The sequence below is a fragment of the Delphinapterus leucas genome, chromosome 1 (assembly GCF_059928025.1).
Source record: "Delphinapterus leucas isolate spDelLeu-1000000601 "Yukka" chromosome 1, BTC_Dleu_Yukka2, whole genome shotgun sequence".
Taxonomy (NCBI): Eukaryota; Metazoa; Chordata; class Mammalia; order Artiodactyla; family Monodontidae; genus Delphinapterus; species Delphinapterus leucas.
In genome coordinates, this window is record NC_143129.1 from 81,991,386 (window position 1) to 82,008,814 (window position 17,429).

General features: G+C 39.5%; 1 protein-coding gene across 4 annotated transcripts in view; it reads right to left on the minus strand.

Moving 5' to 3' along the window:
- Window positions 1–16,955, minus strand: part of SETDB1 (SET domain bifurcated histone lysine methyltransferase 1) — a 30,322-nt gene extending 13,367 nt beyond the window's left edge. For 2 of the 4 annotated variants that reach the window (XM_022564176.3, XM_022564174.3), the window contains exons 1-8: window positions 16,778–16,947; window positions 15,603–15,873; window positions 14,756–14,907; window positions 3,878–3,912; window positions 2,845–2,944; window positions 1,963–2,088; window positions 1,594–1,795; window positions 832–905 (exon numbers count right to left, since the gene is read on the minus strand). In XM_022564176.3, the coding sequence (XP_022419884.1) occupies window positions 832–905; window positions 1,594–1,795; window positions 1,963–2,088; window positions 2,845–2,944; window positions 3,878–3,912; window positions 14,756–14,907; window positions 15,603–15,862 (949 nt within the window). In that variant the 5' untranslated portion in view covers window positions 15,863–15,873; window positions 16,778–16,947. Of the gene's footprint in view, window positions 1–831; window positions 906–1,593; window positions 1,796–1,962; window positions 2,089–2,844; window positions 2,945–3,877; window positions 3,913–14,755; window positions 14,908–15,602; window positions 15,874–16,777 lie in introns of all 4 variants that reach the window. The other 2 variants (XM_022564175.3, XM_089915875.1) reach the window with 2 other exon arrangements.
- Between the last annotated feature and the right edge of the window lie 474 nt (window positions 16,956–17,429).

Below are 17,429 nucleotides of genomic sequence, written 5' to 3' on the forward strand. Positions count from 1 at the left end.
GAAAAAATAAACGAAGAAATCATAACCTCAAGGGAACCAAAACCAAGATCACCTAAAAGTACTGAACCTAATGTGTAAATGTACACTCAAATCAAGTAAATACTAAATAAGCAATATGAAAACATAGGTGAGGCACTAACTTCATAAAAATGTTTGTTTCTTCTTAGGAAAAGTCAAGGGGAAATTCTTGCTAACTTGGTAAGTCTAAAGGTAAATCAAAAACAATAGGTGGCACCATGAAATTGATTTAAAAAAACCTGTCCTTCCTTCTCATGCTCCATCAGGCTTTTAAGGGACCCTGAATGTATTTACTGCCATGTTATGTGGAAACACAGCTATGTTAGTTGACTCTTCTGCAATTAAAAACAGTTGCTTCTGTTAAGAGTCTCTCCCAAGCCAGAGTCACAAGTACAGAGGACACTATGAAGCCCCCATCTAATACAGCTTCTGTAGAAAGCACCATGAGAAAGTGCTATGAAAGCACTATGTAGACTACAGATTTATACAAATGTTAGATTAAGCATGAGACTAGGAAAGAAGTAATATCTTCTCAAACCTAAATCACTCAGAAATGAAATCAAAAGACATCTACAACATGAGCATCCACTCAAGGTAAGTCATGCTATCCTAGTGTCTGACTCTTTGGCTGCAAAGACCCAGCACTAGAGATGAGCAAATAAAACTGTAACTCTCAAAGGACATTAATGAAACTTATCCTCTTTGAGACTAAAGCACCAAAAACATTAGGGCCTTTTAATTGGTTGTCTTAAGAAGAAATACAAGGTAGAAGAGGAAATGGATAGAACTAAGGAAGAAAGGAGGGACACTCACGTGGCCGGCAAATGGGATACAGTTCAGACTGTGTAACATAGGAAGCGTAGCCATCATCAAAGAAAATGAGAAACCTGTAAGGAAAGAGTGATGGTAGAAAGATTGGGGGTTATGATATTTAACTCGACCGACAGAAATTATCTTATCATAGTTTCCACGCCTCTGGATCACAAACAGGACACACTCCAGGGAAGATGTTCGGTGCACTACTTTCTTCCTACTATTCTCTCTTCCCACCCCAAGGGTTAAGAATTCTCCCTTAGGTTAGCAGATGCAAACTATTACATACAGAATGGATAAACAGTAAGGTCCTACTGTATGGTACAGGGAACTATATTTAATATCTTGTGATAAACCATAATGGAAAAGAATATTAGAATTCTCCCTTAATCTAACCAACATATCCCCACTTTGCCAAAAGCCATTTATTCTCATTATACTGTCAGATTCCTAAACTGCTGAAAAACATTTAGTCTCCATTTCTTCCTTCTATATGAATTCTCTATTCCACCTAACCATTAATCAATCTGAATTATTCTCCCCTACCTAGTTTTCTCCTTGAGAAAAGGAGAAAAAAGGGTGTGTGTGGTGGGGGGGGGGGGTGAGAAAGAATCATCCACATGACTCCATGGCAAAGAAAGAGTTTCTGGCCACTGGGGACTAAGAACACAAAAGCTAATTGTGAGATCTGGACTGTGGCTTGAACAGGGCAGGTGCTGTGCTCCCGGCTCCCACTCTCTTTACAATCCTCTGTCCAGGTACCTGAGCTTGTTTTTGACGTTTGGTGTCTCAGCTACAATGCCAGCGTAGAGCCAGACCTGATTCCCATCTTTGTATTTGGCCACTACTCGACTGCCCACATACAGCTTGTCAGCAGGAGGGTGGTAATCATAGGCAATATGGTTCCCTGACAGAAGACTCTTTCCTTTGTTGTCAAATTTCACCTTGTACTTCTTCCCTGGCCCTGAGTAAAAGGGAAAGATAAACAAAAAATTTTAAAAACCATCAGTTTCTGTGTGAATCCTGGTTGCTACGTGAGAGACAAAAGGCAAGGCTATGGGGAAAAGAAACAATCAGCATTGGAGACCTGCAGGTTGTCTTTCATTAGTTCTTCCTCTAGCTTGAACATACCAACCGTCTGGATGGCAATAAGGGTGCCTTTGTGCCACGTCTTAGTTCTCTTCTTGCCCAGAATGCGCATGCTAACTACCAGGTCACCATCTTTACTCAATTCTCCAGACATTTGACTCAAGGTTCCTAGGAAGAAAGCATAAAGAGATATGGCATAGACTGGGGAAAGAATGGAAAAATAAAGAGAGTACTGGGTTATTGGGGCAAGTGGGGTAATCTTTTGATCCTTAGCCACTTTTACTGCTCTGTTGGCCAAGGGCAGAAATATAAGACACAGTTGAATCAACTGTTTATGCTAACAGGAAAAACTTGAATTGAAATTCACATGTAACTCAAGACCATCTCACTTTAACCAAATATTTCCAACTCCTTATTAATAACATTAATTACCACTCATTAAATGTCACATAGCATTTTATAAAACATATTCCTGGGAGGGATCTCTTAACAGCCACACTCTACAAAGCTTCCCTCAGACCTCTTTTTAAGGGTTTGAGTTACTCTCTTCTCTTTACCCTTCATCTGGAAGAAGAAATCACGAGCATGGAGCTAAAAAGGTATTTGGACAAAGCCATCACACAGTAGAAAACCAGCAGACAAAAGACTTAAGCCAAGGGACTTCCCCGGTGGTCCAGTGGTTAGGACTCTGCATTTTCACTGCCGTGGGCCTAGGTTCAATACCTGGATGGGGAACTAAGATCCCGTAAGCTGTTCAGCAGGGGGAGAAACGACAAGCAGACAGCAAGGAAAATCTGTGGTGTTAAAAGAACCAAACAGAGGTGAAGAAGGATTCTGAAATGCTAAAACAAAGCCAGTTATCCATGAAATCTCTTTGTAGGATTTCATGCCCGCACCTATACCGAGGTGCCTCCTGACTCTAACCTTTGTGTAGATCCTGGGAACTGCTCTTCTTATTGACAGCATCCATGAACTTCTGGACATCTTGAGCTGACTTTCTTAAGGCAGCCATAGCTTCACGGAGCTGTAAGGAAAGGGATGAGGGAATCAAGTTTTAAAATAGTAGCACCGGTTCTTTTTTAACATCTTTACTGGAATATAATTGCTTTACAATGTTGTGCTAGTTTCTGCTGTACAACAAAGTGAATCAGCTATATGTATACATATATCGCCATATCCTCTCCCTCCCACCCTCCCTATCCCCCCCCACCAGGTGGTCACAAAGCACCAAGCTGACCTCCCTGTGCGATGCGGCTGCTTCCCACTAGCCATCTATTTTACATTTGGTAGTGTATGTATGTCAATGCTACTCTCTCACTTCATCCCAGTTTACCCTTCCCCCTCCCTGTGTCCTCACATCCATTCTCTGCATCTGCATCTTTATTCCTGTCCTGCCCCTAGGTTCATCAGCACCTTTTTTTTTTTTTTTTTTAGATTCCATATATATGTGTTAGCATACAGTATTTGTTTTTCTCTTTCTCACTTACTTCACTCTGTATGACAGACTCTAGGTCCACCCACCTCACTACAAATAACTCAATTTCATTTCTTTTTATGGCTGAGTAATATTCCATTGTATATACATAGTACCAGTTCTTGAGAATAAGAACTTGTCTTTTAAAAAGCAAAATAGAATGAGTTATGTTTAGAAGCTTATAGTTACTTTATCAGGCAAAACCTGCCCTTTCTTACAAATCTGGTTCAGAAATCAGCTTTAGGAAGCTATCCTTGACTAATTTAACTGCCAAATTCTACATTCATACAGCACTCAGTGCATGCATCTATAAGAAACTTTTGCATTCTTTTAACACCTATTAGAGAAATGCAACCCATAGGGCTGATTATGCAGGGTGAATGATTATATGCTGATAGCTGAACTGACCGAATGGTCAGGCCAAAAGTTTCTCCCATTTTCATATTCTTATCTCTCACCCTTCTCTTACCCATCCCAACTTACCTTCTGGTCTTTTGGAGTTCTGCTCCCAGCATCACCTACAGATGAGAAAAACTCTTGAGTGTAAGGGACTTACACATAAGAATCTCCAAGAAATCAAGAACTAAGCTACTTAACAGGATTACCATGGAAACATTATTGATAACAACTGAAAACTAGATATAGATATACATATCTATGTGAAAGTACCAAAAGCATTTAGAAAGATACACAGCAAATAGGTAACAGTGCTTACCTGGGGATAAAGTACTGGGACAGGTGATATTCTGTGGGATTTTCAAATATTTGAATTCTCTCTTTTTAAATTTATTTATTTTTATTTTTTGGCTGCATTGGGTCTTTGTTGCTGTGCGTGGCCTTTCTCTAGTTGCGGTGAGCGGGGGCTACTCTTCGTTGCGGTGCATGGGCTTCTCATTGTGGTGGCTTCTCTTGTTGAGGAGCACAGGCTCTAGGCGCTTGGGCTTCAGTAGTTGTGGCACACGGGCTCAGCAGTTGTGGCTCGCGGGCTCTAGAGCACAGGCTCAGCAGTTGTGGCACATGGGCTTAGTTGCTCCACGGCATGTGGGATCTTCCCAGACCAGGGCTCGAACCCGTGTCCCCTGCATTGGCAGGTGGATTCTTAACCACGGCGCCACCAGGGAAGCCCAAATATTTGAATTCTTATAACAATAACTTATGGGTTATTTGAATGATTTGAAAAGTGAAATACAGTCAGTGAATTAAGCAAAAATGTTTCTTCTTGAGTAGTGCTCTCCAACAGAACTTCCTGCCATGATAAACATGTTCTGTATCTACACTGCCTAATATGTTAAAATTTGGCTACTAAGCACCTGAAATGAACTTTAAATTTTACTAAAAATTTTTTTAAAATCAGGTATAATTCACATACCAAGAAATTTACCCATTTAAAATGTTTAATTCAGTGGTTTTTAGTGTATTCACAAGGTTGTACAACCAACACCACTATCTAATTCTAGAACATTTTCATCACCCTGAAAAGAAACCCCACTAATGAGGATGGGGTTTCTTTTCGGAGTGATGAAAATACCCATTAGCACTCACTCCCCATTCCACCCTTCCCACAACCCCCAGCAAACATTAATCTACTTTGTGTCTCTATGGATTTGCCTATTCTGGATATTTCATATAAACAGAGTCATATTATATGTGGTGCATCATATCAGATTCATCTATGTTGCAACATTTATCAGCACTTCATTCCTTTATATGATTGAATAATATTCCATTGTATGGCTATGCCATATTTTATTTATCCATTCATCAGTTGATGGACATTTGGGTTGTTTCCGCTTTTTGGCTGTTATGAATAATGTTGATAGGCACATTTGAACATCAGTTTTTATGTGGGCATATGTTCTCATTTCTCTTGGGTATATGGCTAGGAGTGGAATTGCTAGGCCATAACGTTTAACCTTTTGAGGAACTGAAAGATTTGTCCAAACTGGCTGTACCATTTTACATTCCCACCAGCAATTTAGAGGTTTCCAATTTCTCCACATCCTTGTCAACACTTATTACTGTCTATCTTTTCAATTACAGCTATCCTAATAAGTATAAAGTAGTTCTGACTTGCATTTCCTTAACAACTAATGATGTTGAACATCTTTTCATATACTTATTGGTCATTTTCACATCTTCTTTGAAGAAATATCTATTCAAATCTTTTGCCCATTTTTAATTGGGTCATTTGTCTTTTTATTCTTGAGTTGTAAGAGTTCTTTATACATTCTGGAAAATACTAGGCTTCACATTTCACATAATATATTTTTTTATTTTTGGTCACACCACGTGGCTTGTGGGATCTTAGTTCCCTGACCAGGGATTGAACCTGGGCCCTTGGCAGTGAAAGCGTGGAGTTCTAACCACTGGACTGCTAGGGAATTCCCACATTTCACATAATTTAAATAGCCACGTGTGGATAGTGGCTACTGTATCGTACAGTGAAATTTTAGATATTTATAACATATATTTAAAAATGGGGGGACTTCCTTGGTGGTCCAATGGTTAAGAATCCACCTTCCAACGCAGGGGACGCTGGTTTGATCCTGGTCGGGGAACTAAGATCCCACATGCTGTGGAGCAACTAAACCTGCACACTGCAACTACTGAGCCCGTGCGCTCTGTAGCCCGCGCACCACAACTAGAGAGAAGCCCGCATGCTGCGCCGAAAGATCCTGCATGCTGCAATGAAGATCCCACAAGCCACAACTAAGACCTGACGCAGCCAAATAATAAATTAAAATTAAAAAAGGAAGGCAATGGTGGTAATCATTTTGCAATAAACATACATATCAAATCATTATGTCTTATACCTTAAACTAATACTATATTATTTGTCAATTATATCCAATAAAACTGGGGGGAAAAAGTAGCAAAAATAAATAAATAAAAAAATGGAAAGCAATGTACATTTCTGAAAATAACAAAAATAGTTAAATAAACTACAACATATCTAAATGAGGTTCATAAAGAATCTTCAATAACACGAGGCAATGCTAATGATATATATTAAGTTTTAAAAGTTAGGATACAAAATTATTTATTTGATATGAACTCAACCTTGGAGAGAATACACAGACACACCTGTACATGTGCACACATTCCTCAAAGAACTGTGACTATGGTATATGATTAATATCTGTTATCTTAGAACTCCACAACTGTAAAAGGCTTCAAAACACATGTTCTATATTTGAGGACAAATTAAGGACGGACGGTTATTAATCTTGCAGGGATTTTTACCTTTAAAATATATTTAGATACATTCATGTGGTAAAAAATTCAAACATTATAAAAGGACACACAATCAAAAATAAGTCTCCCTCCTGCCCCTGCTTCTCGTTACTTGCCTCAGAAATAACCAATATTAACAGTATCTTTTGCAGCCAAAGATATTCTGCAAAGTTACATATGTATTCTATCCTGCCTTCATCCTTTTACTCACACTCAACATGCAGGTTTTTTTTTTTTGCGGTACGTGGGCCTCTCACTGTTGTGGCCTCTCCTGTTGCGGAGCACAGGCTCCGGACTCACAGGCTCAGCAGCCATGGCTCACGGACCCAGCCGCTCCGCGGCATGTGGGATCTTCCCGGACCGGGCACGAACCCGTGTCCCCTGCATTGGCAGGCGGACTTTCAACCACTGCACCACCAGGGAAGCCCGCAGGTTTTTTAAAAAATAAATTTATGTATGTATGTCTGCCCGCACTGGGTCTTTGTTGCTGTGCACAGGCTTTCTCTATTTGTGGCAAGCGGGGGCTACTCTTTGTTGCAGTGCACGGGTTTCTCATTGCAATGACTTCTCTTGTTGTGGAGCATGGGCTCTAGGTGTGCGGGCTTCAGTAGTTGTGGCACACAGGCTCAGTAGTTGTGGCTCACGGGCTCTAGAGCACAGGCTCAGGAGTTGTGGCACATGTGCTTAGTTGCTCCATGGCATGTGGGATCTTCCTGGACCAGGGCTCGAACCCGTGTCCTCTGCATTGGCAGGCAGATTCTTAACCACTGTGCCACCAGGGAAGTCCCAACATGCAGTTTTTTTGTTTTTATTTTTGGCTGCATCGGGTCTTAGTTGCAGCACGCGGGATCTTTGTTGTGGCATGCAGGATATTTCGTTATGGTGCGTGGGCTCTTCGTTGCGGCACACGGGATTCTCTAGTTGTGGTGCACAGGCTCCATAGTGTGCATGCTCTAGAGCTCGTGGGCTCTGTAGTTTGCGGCACGCGGGCTCTCTGGTTGAGGCACACAGGCTTAGCTGCCCCACGGCATGTGGGACCTTAGTTCCCCAACCAGGGATTGAACCTGCATCCCCTGCATTGGAAGGCGTATTCTTAACCACTGGACCACCAGGGAAGTCCCCTTCATGCAGTTTTTATGTTGCTTTTTATCTCCACACTTAAAATTACTAGGAAAGTATTCCCTATCAGGACCTACAAATCTGATTCTTTTTTCCCCCAATTTTTTTTATTGTGGCAAAATATACGTAACACAGAATTTACCATCTTAACCATTTTTAAGTGCACAGTTCAGTGGTATTAAGTACATTCATGTCACTGTGCAACCATTACCATCAGTCATCTCCAGAACTCTAAGTCACCAAGTTAAGACATGAGAAACAGGACAGAGGGAGCATGAGGGAGTATAGTCATCTGTACGAAAGGTCTGAATTAAATGTCCAGCTTTGCTAAAAACATAAGCAGAAACTTTACACCAATAAATTGAATACTTAAGAAAAAATATAAATTACCAGAAAATTACAAGTTACCAAATCTGACTCAAAGAAATAGAAAAGCTTTGCACAAAGTAAACAGATACCTAGATGGCTTCACAGGCAAATTCTATCAAACACTCAAGGAATACATAATTCCAATTTTGCAAACACTTCCCAAGAATTAAAAGAAGAAATACTGCCTATTCCATTCTACAAGGCCATCAAAATCTCAGTATTAAAATCACAGAAGGGTAGTACCAAAAAAAAAAAAAAATTATAGGCCTATCTCTGTTATAAAAGTGAAGATGCAAAAATCCTAAATATCAGCACAACAAATCCAGAAATGTTTAAAAACGATATATTTAGTTGGAGTCATCCAAGGACTATAAGGCTGGAAAACTTAGTGATTTAAAGAAAAATATTCACATAGTAATTTTACTAGCTATATAAGGTATGTCCAATAAAATCAACATCTACTCATGATAAAAACTCCCAGCAAACTAAAAATATGGGACAAGTTCTATTACCTGACAAATGACATCTTCGAAAACCTGTAACAAGCAATCAGCCTTAATAGTGTAAGATGAAAACATGCCCTTTAAAACAAGCCACAAGGGCCGCTCTCGCCTTCTGAGATGGCCCACACTCTGTCTGTGGAGTGTGTTTCTCTCTAAATAAATCCACTTCTTACCTATCAAAAACAAAACAACCAAAAATAACCACCACACGAGCCACAAGACAAGGAAGTCCTTGTCATCATCATCACTCCCATTTAACATTATAATAAAGGTCTTAGCTGGTGAAATATGACAAGAAAAACAAGACTTATCTGCCATAAGTATAGGAAAGGAGGAAAAACTGCAATTATCTTCAGATGACAGTCTACATAGAAAACTTAAATGAAATCATAGAAATAAAAATTTAGTAAGATTGTCAGATACAAAAATCTATATGCAAAAGTCAACTGCATGTCTATATACCAGCAGCAACTAGTTGGAAATATATTTTCTTTTTTTTTTAAAAGAAGGATATTAATTTATTTATTTTTGCTGTGTTAGGTCTTCGTTTCTGTGCGAGGGCTTTCTCTAGTTGTGGCAAGCGGGAGCCACTCTTCATTGCGGTGCGCGGGCCTCCCACTATCGCGGCCTCTCTTGTTGTGGAGCACAGGCTCCAGACGCGCAGGCTCAGTAGTTGTGGCTCACGGGCCTAGTCGCTCCGCAGCATGTGGGATCCTCCCAGACCAGGGCTCAAACCCATGTTCCCTGCATTAGCAGGCAGACTCTCAACCACTGCACCACCAGGGGAGCCCCTGGAAATGTATTTTCTTAAAAAAGATGTTTTTTGTGGCTACTGAAAATGGTAGTTGGGAATAAATCTGACAAAAGACGTGCAAGCTTTCCGTGGAGAAAATTAATCAACCCTCCTGAAAAATGTTAAAGACTACATAAATGATCTTTGTATAGGGGAGTCAAATACTATGAAATTATCAACTATTCCTAAATTAATCTTGTGATAATGTCAATGGTTTGGGGGTTTTTATTGGTGGGGGGGAAGTGGGGAACATGACAAGCTAACTCTCAAATATAAATATAAGCACAACAGGTGAAAAAGAACCAAGACATCTGTGAAGAAGAACAAGAAACTGAGGTTACTAGAGTTAAAAGATATTATAAAGCCACAGTGATAGGCTCTATAGAGTTGAAACAGGAGGAAATGACAGACCAGTGAAACAGAACAGAAAGTCCAGAAACAAACCCACACAAATATATGGAAATAATTTATGATAGAGTAGGCAATGTAAATCAATAGGAGGGGACGCATTTCAATAATGGTGCTGGAAAATTGTTTAAGAACAATATGAAAAAAATAAAAAAATAAATTCCATTTGGAATTAAGACTTAAATGTGAAAGACAAAACTATGAAACTTTCAAAGGCAATGTAAAAGAAGATCTTTATAGACTCAGGGCAGTAAGGATATAAAAAGCAATGACCATAAAAGAAAATGTTAACATTAGAACTTCTGTTTATTAACAAATAACATAAAAAGTAAAGACAAAACATAAGGTTGGAGTGATATGTGCATTTTATAACTGCAAAGGATTAGTAATTATAATTATAGGAATAATAGGTAGACTTCCTATGAATTAAAAAAAACAGCTGAGCAAATGAGCAAGATACATGAACAGACGTAACAAAGAAAACCTACAGATGACTCACAAACACATGAAAAGATTCCCAAGTTCATCTGCAGACAGGGAAATCAAATTTTAAAATGAGAGTGCTAAGTGTTGTCAAGGATGTGGAACACAGGCCACTCTCAGCCACTGGTGGTATAAATATAAATTGGCACAACCACTTTGGAAAGCTGTTTGGTCACTAATTATCCAGCAAGGTTGAAAATTCTATATCCTAAGAACTAGCAACTCCACTCTTACAGTACCCTAGGATATCCTAAAAAGATTCTTGCACATGTGCATCAAGAATCATTTACAAGAATATTTAGGGCATTATTTACAATTGCAAAAAAACTGAAAACAAATGAAATGTCAACTGTTCGGAGACTAGATAAACTGTGGCATATTCACATAATGGAACACCATACTGCAGTAGCAACCGAACCAAGCATTACACATCAGCATGATGTTGAAGAAGTCATGGAAGAATGCATACAGTGTCTAAGATTCCATTTATACAGTTCAAAAACAGGCAAAACTACAGCACTTCTGGTAATAGTGATGTGACAAGATTGGACAATCCCCCTATGCAGAAAACAAGTACAAAACTGGACAAAATTGTCAAAAGCAATCATTTCAGGACTTCCCTGGTGGTGCAGTGGTTAAGAATCCCCTTCCCAATGCATGGGACTGATCCCTGGTCTGGGAAGATCCCACATGCCGCAGAGCAACTAAGCCCATGCACCACAACTACTGAGCCCATGCACCGCAACTACTGAAGCCTGTGCGCCTAGCGCCCGTGCTCTGCAACAAGAGAAGCCACCACAGTGAGAAGCCCACGCACTGCAATGAAGAGGAGGCCCAGCTCGCTGCAACTAGAGAAAGCCTGTGCAGCAACGAAGATCCAATGCAGCCAAAAAATTAAAAAAAAATCATTTTAGGACACTGGAAATTTGACCAAAGGCAAAAAATAGATTGATAAGTATCCCTGAAAAACTGCTAAAGCTTCTGGTAACAAAGGTGGGAATCTATGGATCTCTTGCCTGGGGCAGCTCCCATCCCTGCTCCACCTCTAGCTTGGTGGGCAAAAACTGTAGCTTTATCACTGAGGTGCTAGCCATAACAAGCAGATTTGCTAATTTGAGGTTGTAGCTCTTGTTTAGGGTAAGCGGCAAACCAGTAAATTTAACCAGGAGATTCTGAAAATGAGAGAGTCACAGACAGCCTTAGATAAATTCTCTATACATTTTTGGGTGACTGCTAAAATATGCATATGCAAAGAGGACCCAAGAGTGCCTGGTTAAAAAGGAAACCCAAGGTCAAAGAAAAAAATCACAAAGGAAATTAAAATTTATGAGTTACATGAAAATGAAAATTCAACATAAAAATTTATGAGATGCAGTAAAGCATGCTCAGAGGGAAATTTTATAGCTTTAAATGTTTATATTAGAAAGAAAGAAAGGTCTAAAGTCAATAGTCTCAGCTTTGACTTTAAGAAACTAGAAAAAGAAGAGCAAATCAAACCCAAAAAAAGTGGAAGGAAGAAAATAGAGATCAGAGTAGAAATCGATGAAATAGAAAACAGAGCAACAGTAGCAAAAATAAATCAATGAATCCCCAATACTGGTTCCTTGTAAAAGAACAAAAATTGATAAACCTGTATCTAGACTAATCAAGAAAAAAAAGAGGAGATCTAAATAACCAATATCAGGAATGAAAGGGACATCACTACAGAACCTACAGAAATTAAAAAGGATCATAAGGGAATACTATGAACAACTTTATGGCAATAATTTAGACAACTTTGATAAAGTGAACAAATTCCTAGAAAGACACAAATGAACAAAATCAACTTGAGATGAAATAGAAAATCTAAATAGATATTTCAGGTAAAGAAAATGGATTAGTGATTATATTAAAATAGATATATCAGGTAAAGAAAATGGATTAGTGATTTATCTTCCCACGATAAATTCAATGTGATATCCTGGATTGGATCCTGGAACAGAAAAAGTCCAGAAATTGAATAAAGTCTGGAGTTTAGATAAAAGTAATGTACCAATGTTTGTTTCTTAGTTTTGACCAATATATACCATGGTAACATTAACATTAGAAGAAACTGGTGAAAGGTATGCAGGAACTCTCTATTACCTTTGCAATTTTTCCATAAATCTAAAATGATTCCAAACTAAAAAGCTTACTTAAAAAATATCTTTCCACAAAGAAAAGTCCAGGCCAAGATGGTCTCATTGCTTAATTTATCAAACATTTAAGGAAGAAATAATACCATTCCACACAACTCAGAGGAAGGAACACCTCCCAACTCATCTTATAAGGCCCATATTACCCTGCTACCAAAGCCAAAGACATCACAATAAAACTACAAACCAACAGCCCTCAAACATATGTGCAAAAATTGTTAAAACATTTGCAAATCCAATACAGCAACATATAAAAAGGATTATACACTAAGACAAAGTGGCGGGTGGGGATGGGAGAGTTATTCCAGGAACAAAAGATTGGTTTAACATATAAAAAATAATTATTGTAATACATCCTATTAATAGGATAAAGGACAAAAGCCATATGATCACCTGAGGACAACAGAGAAAAAGTAGCTGACAAAATCTGAAATCGAATCCAGCTATTATAAAAACTCTCAGCAAACTAGGAATAGAAGCAACTTCTCTGAACCTGATAAAGGATACCTACAGCTCACATCATAATTAATGACTAAACATAAAATGCTTCCCTGATAAAATCAGGAACAAGGAAGGGATGTCTGCTCTTTTTTTAACATCATACTGGAGGTTCTAGCAAACATAATAAGGCACGGGAAAAACACAAGACATCCAGATTAGAAAGGAAGAAGTAAAATGACTATTTGCAGACAACATGGTCTAATGTATAGAAAATCCTAAGGGAGCCACAAAAAACTTCTAGGAAACTGATAAGCTGATGCTAAAATTTATTTAGATTATATATGAAATACAAATGAATTTGGAGGACTTTCACTAAGTGATTTTAATACTTACTGTAAAGCTACAGTAATTAAGACAGTGTGGTGCTGGTATAAAAATAAACATTTAGTTCAATGTGACCCTCAACTACAACATATAGCCAGCTGATTTTTGAATACCAAAAGAATAGTCTTTTCAACCAATGGTGGTGGAACAACTGGATGGCCATAAGCAAAACAAACCAACCAACTACCCTCAGCTCTTAAGTTAAGAATGTTTATTCTTCAAAAGACACCATTAAGAAAATGAAAAGACCACATCTGGGAAAATGTTTGTAAAATAGGTCTGATAAATGAATCGTACCTAAAGTATAGTAAGTCAGAAGACTTATATATATTGACTTAGAAAAGTCAATAATAAAAAGACAATCCAATTTTTTAAAAAAGGCAAAACTATTTGAATAGCTATTTCCTCAAAGAACATACATAAATGGCAAATAAGTATGTGAAAAGATGCTCAATGTCTTTAGGAACATGCAAACTACAATCACAATGTGAGGGAGTCCCCTAGTGGCCTAACAGTTAGGATTCCGGCTTTCACTGCTGTGGCCTGGGTTCAGTCCCTGCTTGGAGAACAGAGATCCCACAAGCCACGCAGCATGGCCAAAAAAAAAAAAAGCTACAATCCCACTTTGCTAGTGGAAATGTAAAATGGTATGGCCACTATGGAAAACACAACAGCGATTTCTTAAAAACTCAAACATGCACTTACCTAAGACTTAACCAATTCCACGCCTAGGTGGAGTATCCAACAGACATGAAACATAATGTGGACATTAAGACTTACACACCAGGGACTTCCCTGGTGGCGCAGTGGTTAAGAATCCACCTGCCAGTGCAGGAGACACGGGTTTGATCCCTGGTCTGGGAAGATCCCAAGTGCCACGGGGCAACCAAGCCTGTGTGCCACAACTACTGAGCCTGCGCTCTACAGCCTGCGAGACACAACTACTGAAGCCCGTGTGCCTAGAGCCTGTGCTCCGCAACACAGAAAAGCCACCACAATGAGAAGCCCGCACACCGTAACAAAGAGCCTAGCTCCCGCTCGCCACAACTAGAGAAAGCCTGTGCGCAGCAACGAAGACCCAACACAGCCAAAAATAAATAAACTAAAAACAAACAAATAAAAAACTGTTAAAGAATAGACAAAACCAAATAATCTGTTTTGAGATATATACATAGGTGCTAATGCCACCTATAAAGAAAAACAAGGGAGTTCAGAATACAGGTTACATAGAATGGGGAAAGGAGAATAATTCAATCAGGAAGTAGCAAGAAGTGAAAATCTATGATATCAATACTAACAATCTTCTATTTTTTTTCTGTAACAGACAAGTCCAACAGTTAGGAATATGGAGTTAGTAAGAATGGTTTCTCCTCTCTTTTATCTTCTATTTGCTCATCTTCCCACGTTTCAATTTTAATCCTGAGATTTTCCCGTCCATAGCCTCATTTCTTACCTGAATCAATACTGAGGACATCATCGTCTTCATCAGGAATCTCAATTATTTCTGTAGGCCGGGAAGCTTCATCTTCAGAACTACTGTCCCGGTACTGTAGTCCCAGTTTGGAGTAAAAGTCCTTCACCAAAGACTCACAATTAGTCACTGCCCTAATATTGGAACACACATAGAAAAGGTCAAAGCCAGCAGAAGCAGGTGTAAAAGCTATTAGAATTTATATATATTTCAGTATACACTGACCTCTATTTAAACAGGCCATATTCCAAAGTGTCTCTGTTTTGAATTTTAAATGCTTATCCCATAGAAAAATGTTTAAATAGTGGTTTCCAGACTAGTTCTTCAAAAATCCAAAATAAGCCCAAAGCACGGTCCTTTCAACCTTACCTCGTTATTTACCTTGTTGTTATTTGAAAATATGTTCTAAGTGACAACTAGGGCAGGAGAAACAAATCTTCTGGGGGTTTAGGAGTAGAAACAGGGCTCTAGGAACTTACTAAAGCTTCGCAGTTACATAAAACAGCAAGTTTTTATAATATGCACTCCCTAGATGATTCTACTAAGAAAACAAAACAATTGCTCTGAAGTAGAGTGAAGTATAAAGAAGGGGAAGGGAGTCAAGACTTGGACTCCCCTACTGTTGAGCATATTAGCCTCTGATAGATGAATATTATATTATATGGGTGGTTGTGAGGTCAGATTATGGCCCTTCACCCTTGAGGAAGAGTAAGATTCTACATATCTGTACCTTCTAAAGTACAAAGTGTACAATGTCATGAACAATTATACTACTTTAAAAATGTCTGCCAATAGGTAGATTTCCTCCTATTTCCTATGTGGTTCTTACCTGGATGCATCATCAAACAGCTGGTCAACATGGGCCACCTCAGATTCCTTCTGTATTACCCATGTCTCCAACTCTGCTAGTTGCTTCTTGCGCTGCTGTATACAGTCCATCTTTTCCAGTTCTTCATCAATGAACTGCCGAAGTTCCTCCATAGAGATACCCAGCTCCTCAACCACTGCTTGTTGCAGCTCTGCAATCTCTTCAGACTCCACTGCAGCTGTTGCTGCATCCAAACCAATGCACCCAGGGAGGGAGGACATACTGTTGTCCTCTACATGGAGCAGGAAACTAGAATTACTTTTGGAGTTATTATGACTGCAATAGAGAATTTCAGTCCCCTAATAAAACTCATTCCTACTCTGCTACTTGTTACTCAAATATATGTAGTTAGTTCTCTTTCCCCATTCTCCAGTATCTGAAGCTGAGATTTTGTAGAGTTCTCATCTCCTGTAGGCTATAGACTATAGGCCTGAATAAAATGCAAAAGTTTGAGAGGGCACGGAAGACATATATTATGCAACAGGGAGCTACTGAAAACAATGTTTTAGGAAACTGAAGAGAACCAGTTTATTGAGGAAGATATTTCTGTGGCCTGTGTTCTTTAACTGACTAATGAGATAAATCTTTGTTTGCACGCTCTGCCTAATTTGAACAAATACTCCCCACCTGGAGGGGAGGGTTTGGTCTACAACTCCCTAATTCGTTGTTTTCTCTTTAATTACTTTTCCCTTTACATTACTTTGCTTTTGTGTGGAAATTTTCTGTTTGAAAAGTATAATACTTAAGGACAGAAAAGCTTGCAGCAAAGAGGTTTCCCCAAAGTAAAAGGAAATAAAGCAATTTGGGAATAAACCGTGGCTACCTAAAATCGACAATTCAAATACTCCCACATACAACTCACATTGGTGTTAACTGCTTTTTTTATCAAACGGTTAAAGCAAAACTGATGCCATAATGCCGTGCGACCCCAGCGCCAGTTCTCACTGCCTCCATTTTTCTTTGGCCCACACACCGCCCCACCCCCGCGCTATCCATTTTAGGGGTGCGTCCCACCCACCCGCAAACCCAGCTCAACCCCGCCCCCGCTAGTCTCCCGGGGAAGACCTCCTTCCCACCCTCGCCCGACCTCCTACCACAAACAAAACATTCCATACAAGCCCTTGGTCTCCAAATACCTCAATTAACAGTATTTCCCACACCTCCCAGCTTCCAGCTATGAAGGCTCTTTCTCACCAAACAGACTCACGACTCAGGGGTCGGCCTCTGCAGGAAAGAACGAAACCAAAGGGAAAAGGGAGCAGGGGGAGGGGAAGAAGCGTGAGGGAGGGAAGGGGAAGCAAAAAAAAAAAAAAAAAAAAAAAAAAAAGAAGACGCCGGAAGCAAACCTGAGGTGCTGTTCCGGTCGCCGCGACGGTAGCCTGACGGGGTCAAACCCAAAGGTACAGGGTAACCCTCAAAGGCTGGGCAAACTCAGGCGAGTACGCATGCGTCGAGGCAGAGCCTTCCAGGGCACACGTGAGAAACGACCGGTCGGGTAAAGTGGGCGTGGCCTAGAGTATATTACAGAAGCTCCGCCTCTTCCACCACCCCCAATTGGTGGCAGCAATACTAAGTTTATTGTGTAAAGGCTCAGTTGGCAAACACTCTTAGGTTTAGAATTGTTTCTCACTTTTACTTGAGTTTGTTTTATTACGTAAGTTGTACAAATTGTAACAAGTCGAATATTAAGTTGTAATAAGAAAAATATGAAAATTTCCTCTCCACCCCATCACTTAACCATCCCTGCTCCTTTGAGATAAAACAGCTTACTTTTCTAGGCCTGGGTGT